At 36.0% G+C, this 10,709-nt stretch overlaps 1 protein-coding gene across 1 annotated transcript; it reads left to right on the forward strand.

Moving 5' to 3' along the window:
- The first annotated feature begins 2,107 nt into the window (after nucleotides 1-2,107).
- LOC131037326 (monocopper oxidase-like protein SKU5) lies at nucleotides 2,108-9,379 on the forward strand. The gene is made up of 9 exons (XM_057969438.2): nucleotides 2,108-2,693; nucleotides 6,498-6,607; nucleotides 6,688-6,958; nucleotides 7,041-7,176; nucleotides 7,276-7,642; nucleotides 7,757-8,122; nucleotides 8,202-8,280; nucleotides 8,437-8,636; nucleotides 8,848-9,379. Exons 1-9 carry the CDS (start codon nucleotides 2,553-2,555, stop codon nucleotides 8,954-8,956), a joined length of 1,779 nt encoding a protein of 592 aa, XP_057825421.2. The 5' UTR covers nucleotides 2,108-2,552; the 3' UTR covers nucleotides 8,957-9,379.
- Nucleotides 9,380-10,709: the final 1,330 nt, after the last annotated feature.

Consider the following 10,709-nt stretch of genomic DNA (forward strand, 5'->3'; position numbering starts at 1 on the left):
CAATAAATGAAGATGCAATATTACACAACAAATTGCTTTGAAAGTAGATTGTGATAATAAATAAATACTTTTTTAATATTGAATAAGTTGTATAACAACTCACAAAGGAGCTCTCCGATTGTGATAATAAATAAATACTTTTTAAATATTGAATAAGTTGTATAACAACTCACAAAGGAGCTCTCCATGAAAAGGGATAAATAAAAGAGAAAAAATCAAATATATTTAGTAAATGATGATGCTATTACCAATGCACATAGTATTAAAATATACAAGATAATAGTTCTTTTAAAATTTTAAGAATAATGTATTTTTATATGCCTTATTAAATAACGTCTCATGAAAATCTATGTTATTATTAGAAAAATATATAGTTTAAAATGAGATTATAAATTTATTCAAGTTCTTATAGTTAATTTTAATTGTCACACTCTTGGACACCTTTCAATATAATCATCAATGTTATTTAATTTCTAATAATGTGTATAACACACAAAATACAACTATATGATTTCTTCTATTTTTTAAGAATAATACATTTAAAAAATTAGTTATAGCATCTAAAAGTGTTATGAAATGCTTAAAGACAAACATTTGCAAGCTCCTTCATTGAGTACTAAATATGAAAAATTGTAGAAAAAATATACACTATTTAACAATAGGGTTATAAATATGCGTGTAAACTATTTAACCATGGGGTTATAAACATGTGTGTGGTCATTTGATAACACTGTTAGATGCTCCTACTAATTGTTGGTAAATATTGAATAAAAAGAATTACTTGTCAACAAATATTGACACAAAATAAAACATATTTTTTTGATGGAGGTCATTCACAAATTTTGTTTCCACCAAATTTACCTAGACTCATCCCTTTTACATGTTCCGCCTTGTATTCAACAATACTTGATCCTTGGCGAGCTCATTAAAAACCTTTCAACTTCACCAATAAACCAAGCACGCATTGACAAAACATATTTGTTTTACAATTTTATTAATATAATTATCATACACTACAAAAGCCTCATTTATTAAATATTATACCAAAATATCCAAAATAAAACAGATTTGATCCACATCCTAGTTGGTATATGTACTCTTAAGGTGGTGTAATGGTGGAAAAGTTGTATTCTTGAAAGAGAGGTCACAAGTTCAAAATTTTACAAGAGGTAGGGTATGTAGACATTGTTTGAAGCACATTAGGTATCTTGCATCGAGTAGGAACAAACTAACACATTAGGGTATACCTTATTGTAATAAAAATAACTCCATATTTTATTAGTTAGGGTATACCTTGTTTTAGCACATTAGGTATCTTTTACATAGAGTAGGAACAAACTAACACATTACTATATGCTTTTCAACATCTATGAAATTTAGGAACAAATTGACACATTACTATATACTACTAAACATCTATAAAATTAATATAAAATATTTATAAATTCTAAATAACATAAAATACTTTTAGATTGGATACTATACTTTACAATCCATATTTTCAATAAAACAATTAAAAAGTTTTTAAATTTAAATACCTTAACTACTAGGTTCAATTTTCTCTCCAAAAAAAAAAAGACTACAGTCTCCATTTCTTGAAACTATTCTATAAAAGCCATCTATTTAATTTATGTATAATATTTAAATAATTAATAATAAGAAGGGTCAACTTCGACAGTGTGTAACGGTTTAGAAAAGCAACGTGAGGGGCACTTAATTGGGGGTTTTCCGAAAAGGAAATGTTTGAAAATCAATATAAAAAAATGAAGAAGCCAAAAAATTCCATTACCCAAAATTAGAAAACAAAAATAGAAAATATTAAAACACCGGCGGAGTCGACGGTAAAACAAAAAAGCGTGGAAATTTGGCGGGCCCCACAACAGCGAAAAAGGGCGGCGGGTCCCACGCTGGCCGCGACATGTGGTGCGCACTTTAACGATGTTTCCACGCGTATTATACGCGGCTTACCAAATCCTTATCCCACTTTTATTTTTTTTACTATAAAAAACATAATATTAAAGAGGAAGAGCTGGCAAAAGGGCCCCACAAAGACAAAAGCCAAGGTCATATGAGGGGGCTCCAACGGTAACTTTCAGTCAACCCAACCGACCGTTGAAATCTTTGCAGGCGATACAGACAGCGGACAGAAGAGGTAGCGGGAAACTGGTGTGGCTCCCGAGAGGGGAGCCATGTGACCAGGGGCTTGATGTCTTACGCGGTCAGTTTGTGAGAGGAGGAACAACTCAGCAGGAATGGAGGAGCAGAATTAAAAAAAGGAAAAATGGGGCATGCAAATGAAGGCACCCATCAATCCAAATAAAGCTGTTTTTTTCTCGTTGGCAGGAAAGGAAGCTTATTTTCATTTGTAAGCAAACAAGCCTTACAGCCTGACATTGCTGTTTTTGCCATTGAAATGTAGTGTGGGAGTTTATCTTATTTGGGCTATTTGTTGGTTCATTGGCTGGTCTCGGGTTCCAGTCTCCGGAGGTAGCTGCTTCAGAGTTGGTTTTGCAGTTTTGGGGTGGTGGGCTTCCGAGAGGAGAGAGAGCTTTATGGAGAAGTGCAGGAGCCTGCTGCTGCTTGTGGCGGGCGTTTTGCTCGTGCTGCAACCGGCATTGTCTGCAGATCCGATACAGTATATAAGTTGGAATGTGTCGTACACTGAAGCTGCTCCTTTCGGAGTTAAACAGCAGGTAAAATCCCTTGCTGCATTTTAGATCAAGTGACATTGGATTCTTTGTTTATTTGGTTGATAGTATTCAATTGCAGTTTCTTCAGCTCTGTGTTGTGTCTTGCTCCCTGTGGAAGTACAGTCCACTGTGAAGTTTCGCAAGTTTTTGGAGCATTCCTAATCTGATTTCCCCTTGCTCCCAGCTTTTTGGAACATCCCCTCATTGCTGTAACCGTGTAGTATCATGTCCCAAGTTGTTGGAGCAGTGGTCCTGGGATTTGCGCTGGCGTATGTTCATTTTCTGTGGTTTTGTATTGGGAATGTATTTGTGGGTCAAGGTTGCTTTGCTCATTTCAGTTCATTGGTTGCAGTTGTGGATATTCTATCCTGTGTGGGTTAAGGTCTCATCAGGTTTAGTCGGATTTTAATGATTGATGGGTTGGTCACGAGTCTGTATATGGTTATCACTTGTTTTGGACTTCCTGGCTATCTGACTGCGGTAGTAACCCCCTTGTAGTAGTGACCCAGATAGAGATCTGGGGTTTGGTACGGTAGTTTTTAGTTTTTGTGGCATTGTGTGTGCTTTCATGCTAAACTCAAACGAAAAATCATTTGTATTCTCTCCATTACATCACTGGATGCTGAAGTATCTGTCTCATAAGAGTAGACCTCCCTTCTAAATGGTTTTGTAGCCTTGATGCTAAATATGTTGCCTGGACTTCTCATCCAAAACAGAGTATTTAATGCACCTGAGAAGGATCTTCTGAAGCTCAATGATACACTTAGGACTGATTTTTAACTTCTAGAAACTAAAAATGCAAGGCCTGCAGTTGGTCTCCAAAGCTCAAAATCTAAACTACATTATGCTCTAACAGTATAATGAATGAGCTCCATAATAATGATCAGGGTTTAAGCCTTACCGTGTGTGGTTGGTTGCTTTTGGTAAAGCAAGTCACCATTGGACAAGCCCGGGTTTAGGTATTTTAACATAAAACTCGGAGGTGGCTTCTCAGCCAAAAAAATTGGTGTGTTTAATATTATGTTTCGTGGCGGCCATCCTTGTCACCCCCTGCCGTTTTTCGTCAACTGTTGCTCATGAGATTTTGGGTTTCATCCTTGTTACCCTTGCCATTTTTCTAGTCAATTGTTGTTCATAAGATTTTGGATTTTGTTCTAGGCATCCTTTTTATTGTGATCCGCTGTTTCTCTGTCATTCTCAAAAGGGGAGTGGGCGCATTATAGATTTGACCCTGTGTTACCTTCATAGCACTTAGCGTTTACCTAATTTCCTCAACAAAAATAATAGTTTTCTGTATCAATGACTCTGCCATCCTCCGAAATCACATAAAGCTACTTAGATCTCGACTAGAACCACTTTTCCCTGCAATTTGTCTAGTCAGTCCATTCAATGTTTATCAAGTAAATGCCTTTCAAGGACTTTGTTTGGACTACTGCTTTAATTCAAGTGAAGAGGTTCATTGGAAGCTGATATAGTTAAACTTGTTTTTAGGATGAAAATATCAGTCACTTTGTCAATGTAATACTTGAGGCAGACAGCCCTTATTTTAAATAATGTATTTCATCAACTATAGGAGTTTTGCACTATTTATATTCTGATGAGGCTCATTAGATGTCTTACTGATTTCTGCATGCAAGTTCTGCCTATAAATATTGCATGAAAGATAGCTGACACTCTTTTTGGTTGGCCTGCTACAGAAACCGAGATGTGTGAACTTTAATGGCTGCATAAACTTTATTGACCAATTTACTGATACATATTTTTATGAAATTTGATGAAATATTTTGAACATTTTATAGAAGTTTAAACAAAAAATCTACCAACTAAGCTTCTCTTATTGACATGCACGGTCCTGTTACACCCAGTTTTTTTTTGTTTCTGGTAACCAGGGACACAGAGCAGCAATGTATGACATGCTTTGATGCATGAGGCAAGCCACTGTAACACCTGGGCAACGCGCAGCAGCTCCGCTCCATGCATTGCAGTTAGATAGGATTCAAAATTGAGGCGTGCTAGATGCTAGTCAAAGTGCTCAACTGTTTGGCACTACCCCCAGGGGCATGACTGCATGCCTTTTTCTTCCAGTATTGAGTTAACACAGCTATACTATTTCAACCAGAATTTAGTTTATCCTATCTGCATTATCCTATTTAATATTTATTCTAGGTTTAGAGGCACCGAGCATAATTTGGTTCAGCAGTGAGCTATCTGCTTACAAATCACTAGTCAGATGATACTATTTAACTTCAAGGTTAAATAATTAAATAAAACGGTTTACAGTACACAATACTAATCATGCCACTGCTTTATTAGAATAATTTGTATGTCCAGTCTTACTGTATTCTAGGAGCAAACCAGTTTATCTGGTAAACTACAAGAATGCATTTTGTGCTTGACAATCATTGCTCAGACTGTTGAAAAGTATTTTTTTTGTTTAGAATGCTTGTTGATGCTAGAGAAGGAAATATTTGTCATTTCTCTTGCTAATTTAAGCAGGCTGGCTTCCAACAGCTATTAATTCTTACACATATAAACTAAACTCAGGGATAGATGAGCAGACGTGTAAGTTCCACACAAAAAAGGTGATGCATTCCTTCCGTTTTATTAGTGCAGGGCATTTGTTTTGTCAACCTGGTCTCAACATGTCTTGTAAAGTTTTGGTTTTGTTTATCACATCATTCATTTGCTGGTTTGCTATGCAAGCATGATTGTTGTTTCCAGAGCATATATAAAGTGTTTGGTAGTGGAAGATATCTCTATAGCAGGGATGAATTTCGTTCTGAACTGATAAATCATAAGATTAAAACACCTTGAAACTCCTGCGTCCTGTTATCCTGCTATCTATGGTGCAATGAAGTGCATAAAGTATCTCCAGTATGAGTCTTTGGACATTCGAAAATCTAACAGTGTAATGCAATTTTCCAGATTTTGAGGTCATTTTACTCTTTTGTCCAATCATAAGCAGTAACCTTGCCAAGCTTTTTGAGGAAATAGTTGGAAACTTTGAGGTATCTCCCTTCTGAATAAAGGGTAATCCATTCTTTGTAAGTCATTAGTCCTGGATGATAAGGCATAATCTATCATTGAACCTTTAAGGTTGTTTTTGCCCAGCCCAAGTGGAATTAAGCAGCTCTCAAGTACTGTCCTGTTACAAAATAGTTTAGGCAAACATGATCATCCTATGATCTATCTAAAGTTGTTTAAGCAGTTCTCAAGTATTGGCCAGCAATAAATTGGATTAGGTAAACATGATTAGCCCATGGTCTATATACCTTTGAAAGAGAATAAACATTGCTTTTGATCTCATATTAGCTTCAGAACAAAATGATGCAATGCCAGTTCATTCGAAAGTTATCCTTTGTCTTGCCAATTATGGTGTGTCATTATGCATGTAAAATCATTGTTCTTAACAATGCATTCCTGTTGGGGTCTTATTATATGTATCCCGTACATCTATGTATTGTGGAATTCAAGTTATCCTTTGTCTTGCCAATTATGGTGTGTCATTATGCATGTAAAATCATTGTTCTTAACAATGCATTCCTGTTGGGGTCTTATTATATGTATCCCGTACATCTATGTATTGTGGAATTCAAGTTATCCTTTGTCTTGCCAATTATGGTGTGTCATTATGCATGTAAAATCATTGTTCTTAACAATGCATTCCTGTTGGGGTCTTATCATATGTATCCCGTACATCTATGTATTGTGGAATTCTATCAGTCTGCACTACATTTCTTGAAGAGCAGTTGAATTTACATTGTCAGGAAATAGTGCAGGCATTATTAACGCCTCTTAAATTTGCAGGTGATTGCTATCAATGGACAATTTCCTGGGCCCATTGTTAATGTGACCACTAATTGGCATGCTGTAGTGAATGTCATGAACAATTTGGATGAGCCACTTCTCATCACCTGGTAAGAGGCTTTGCTTACTGGAAATTTATTGCACGTGATATAGATTCGTTTGAGACAAAATTGTTGGGGTGGCTCTGTAGGAATGGTATTCAGCAGCGGAGAAATTCTTGGCAAGACGGTGTATCTGGGACCAATTGTCCCATTCCTGTAGGATGGAACTGGACGTATGACTTTCAGGTCAAGGATCAGATTGGTAGCTTCTTTTATTTCCCTTCCCTTGATTTTCAGAGAGCAGCGGGAGGGTATGGAGGATTCATTGTTAACCCCAGAGCAGTGATTCCTGTTCCCTTTGGAACTCCAGATGGAGACTTTACTGTCCTAATTAGTGACTGGTACACCAGGAGTCACAAGGTGAGTTTTCTATTTACAAGATTTTTGTTTGTTGTCAGAATTGAAAGATTGGACATTGCCTTATTCTCTTATATACTGATAGGATCTGCGGAAAGCCCTTGATGATGGCAAGGACCTTGGAATGCCTGATGCTGTGATATTTAATGGCAAGGGCCCCTACCGATACAATAATTCAGTCCCTGCTGATATTGATTTTGAGCAATTGAATGTGGAGCCTGGTAAGTTGTATCCTGGACACAATTTCTATATTTCATCTGCAATATGAAAGTGAAGTTCATGTTGTAAAGATTGATTGAGTAATATTTGTTTGGAAACAGGGAAAACCTATCGCTTCAGGATACATAATGTTGGCATTTCAACCTCATTGAACTTCAGAATTCAGAATCACAATATGCTGCTTGTGGAGACAGAAGGATCTTATACAGTACAGCAAAATTACACAAACTTGGATATCCATGTCGGCCAGTCATACTCATTTTTGGTGACAATGGACCAAAATGCAAGCAGTGATTACTATATGGTGGCAAGTGCTCGCTTTGTTAATACTACCATTTGGGCCAATGTAACTGGTGTTGCTATTCTGCACTATTCCAACTCAAAGGGTAAAGCAGTTGGATCTCTTCCTGATGCTCCAAATGATTTCTATGATAAGTACTTCTCAATGAACCAGGCAAGATCTGTCAGGTAGTTATCTATTTAGCTTGTCCAATATTACTTTTACGTTTTTTAAAAAGCTAAAGCAAAAGGATATGTTGCTGATGCTTGTCAACAATGTACCATGTTATGCATTTTAAACAGATGGAATGTATCTGCTGGAGCTGCTAGGCCTAATCCACAAGGTTCTTTTAAATATGGATCAATAAATGTCACTCAGGTCTATGTGCTAAGGAACATGCCACCTGTAATGATTGATGGGAAACGGCGATGCACTTTGAATGGGATTTCTTACCATGCTCCTGCAACTCCTCTCAAACTTGCTGATCGCTTCAATCTAACTGGAGTCTTCAAGCTTGATTTTCCAGAGAGACCAATGAACCGACCCCCAAAGATTGACACATCTGTAATTAACGGCACCTATAGAGGATTCATGGAAATCATTTTCCAGAATAATGACACCTCTGTTCAGAACTATCATATGGATGGCTATGCTTTCTTTGTTGTCGGGTAAAAGTTAACCTTACTCTTAAAGTCATTTCAAAGACACAGGAAGTTTCTCACCGATCTAACAAAATGCTTGCTTCAGGATGGACTATGGAGAGTGGACTGAGAACAGCAGAGGAACTTACAATAAATGGGATGGAGTTGCTCGTTCCACAACACAGGTATATTAAAAATTCTCTTGCTGTGCATTGAAAAGAAGGGACCAATCTTATCTTTCTTGGTTTATTAAAATGCAGGGATCAACTCATTCTGATGGAAAAAAGGAGTTGTTCGCTATCTTTTTACGCACTGACTCGTTTCAAATGTGTGCTTAATAGGTTTTTCCTGGTGCCTGGACAGCAATTTTAGTCTCTTTAGATAATGTGGGCATGTGGAACATCCGCGTTGAAAATCTGGATACCTGGTATCTGGGTCAGGAAGTATTTGTAAGGATAGTGAATCCAGAGATTACAAACAAAACCGAGGTGCCCTTGCCTGATAATGCTCTGTACTGTGGTGCCCTCTCACGTTTGCAGAAGTAAGCATTCTCCTTGTAAAAATGGCTGGTGGTCATGTCTGTCAATATCCTTTTTTTGTTTCGTACACCATGTTTGTAACAATCTCACATGTCCACTAGGGTTAGAAGCATCATTGTGGTGGGGGGAGTTGACCCTAGGTCATACTCTCATAAGTGGCCCAATTACCACCCCTTGGACTAATATGTTAAAATGTCTGTGGAAATTGTGCAGGCCACAGAAGCATTCTCAGAATGCTACATCCGGATCATCATCTGTCAAGGCTGGTGTAATTATGATTCTTAGTGGATTTTTGACTTATCTTGCCATGCTTTTGGGCTGAACATTCAGTATCAGTGGAGATCCCTGACTAATTCAGAAGGAGAATTGAGGAATATATTGAATATTCAAAATTTATTCCCAAGACTATTGGCTTTTGTGATCCATGCAAGGGAGGCAGCTAGTGGATGCTGTTATTGCAGTTGTGTTCTCACTTGTGATGACCTCTTGAAGTGATTTTTTTGGGTTATGACAAATAAGCCATGGTTGTGAATTTTTTTTCATGCTTTGTAGCTACATTTTTCAAAAATTCTTGTGTGTGATAGATCCATTACTTGGGAGCCTGAGGTCTAGGTTTGAATTGTAAGTCTCAAATATTTGTAGTTATATGGCCTACACAAGTCTTAGGCATTTGTTGCATTCACAAATTTGTAAGGATTTTCTTCTGCTATTGGTTTTTTGTAATTCAGAGATTTTTTTTGGGATATATCACTGACGATTGTTTCCTATCCAAACATCTTAACAAACACTCAATTCTCATTAAAGAGGTTTATTTATGTACAACTACAAATTTGTTTTTCACAATTTGTTTTGTACAACTACGAGTTTGATTGTTTTGTAAGTCAAGATCTCAAGTTTAATATGAAGCACAAAAAGTTGACAAGTGTTATTGCTTAAACCCCAAGCCATTCCGGTTCATGTATTAAACACATTTTTTTGTCTGTTGTGATTGACTGTAAAATCTTGAGTAAAACAATTAAATTATGTGTGCAGGTCACATGGATGATATAAAACAATTAGTATCACCTATACATGCACGCAAAGTATTAAATTTGTGACCCGTGGATCTTGGACATCTTCTAATTCTTCAAGCCTTAAAGTGTGATATATATATAACAGAAAATCAATTGCTATTCTTCATTTTTAGAAAATTAACATAAAAATTGATGGTTGGTTTTGGAGTGTAAACCTCTTAGGGGTAGTTTTCTGAGGGTTAGTTAAATTGTTTAATTTTTAATTGAAAAAATGTTTTGACAATTTTTTTTTAATCAAGCACAAAAGATAATTTGAAATCCTTTCATTATAATGAAGGAACCGCTAAATGTTAATAGTTTAAAAATCAAAATTAAGAAATGTGTGAAGTGTGATTTTGGCAAACATTTTTTATTCGAGCAAATGAATTTGTGAGACCACATATGGAGGACCTCATCGACATGAACACTTAGCAATAATACCTCAATAAAAGTTTGAACTTTGGTGGCAAGTCACTAATACTATGATTTAACTATCACATTATAGTATTATTGAAAAAAATGTGTTCATTTTTAACTGGAGTAAACGAATTTGTGAGACCACATATGGAGGACCTCATCGACATGAACACACAGCAGTAATACCTCAATAAAAGTTTGAACTTTGGTGGCAAGTCACTAATACTATGATTTAACTGTAACATTATAGTATTATTGAAAAAAATGTGTTATAAGTTTTTTTGGCAAATATTTTTTATTGGAGTTATGAATTTGTGAGACCACATATGGAGGACCTCGTCTACATCATGAACACTTAGCAATAATACCTCAATAGAAGTTTGAACTTTGGTGGCAAGAATCACTAATACTATGATTTAACTATCAATTATAGTATTATTGAAAAAAAATGTGTTTGAACTTTGTTGGCAAGAATCACTAATACTATGATTTAACTATCAATTATAGTATTATTGAAAAAAAATGTGTTGTGTTATGAGTTTTTTTGGCAAATATTTTTTATTGGAGTTATGAATTTGTGAGACCACATATGGAGGACTTGTCTAC

Source organism: Cryptomeria japonica, chromosome 3 (genome assembly GCF_030272615.1).
Source record: "Cryptomeria japonica chromosome 3, Sugi_1.0, whole genome shotgun sequence".
NCBI classification, from domain to species: Eukaryota; Viridiplantae; Streptophyta; class Pinopsida; order Cupressales; family Cupressaceae; genus Cryptomeria; species Cryptomeria japonica.

Coding starts and splice junctions, on each gene's coding strand:
- LOC131037326 (XM_057969438.2), top strand. CDS start 2,553: ATGGAGAAGTGCAGGAGCCTGCTGCTGCTTGTGGCGGGCGTTTTGCTC. Junction 7,643..7,756: donor AACCAGGCAAGATCTGTCAG/GTAGTTATCTAT, acceptor CATTTTAAACAG/ATGGAATGTATCTGCTGGAG. Junction 8,637..8,847: donor GCCCTCTCACGTTTGCAGAA/GTAAGCATTCTC, acceptor GAAATTGTGCAG/GCCACAGAAGCATTCTCAGA.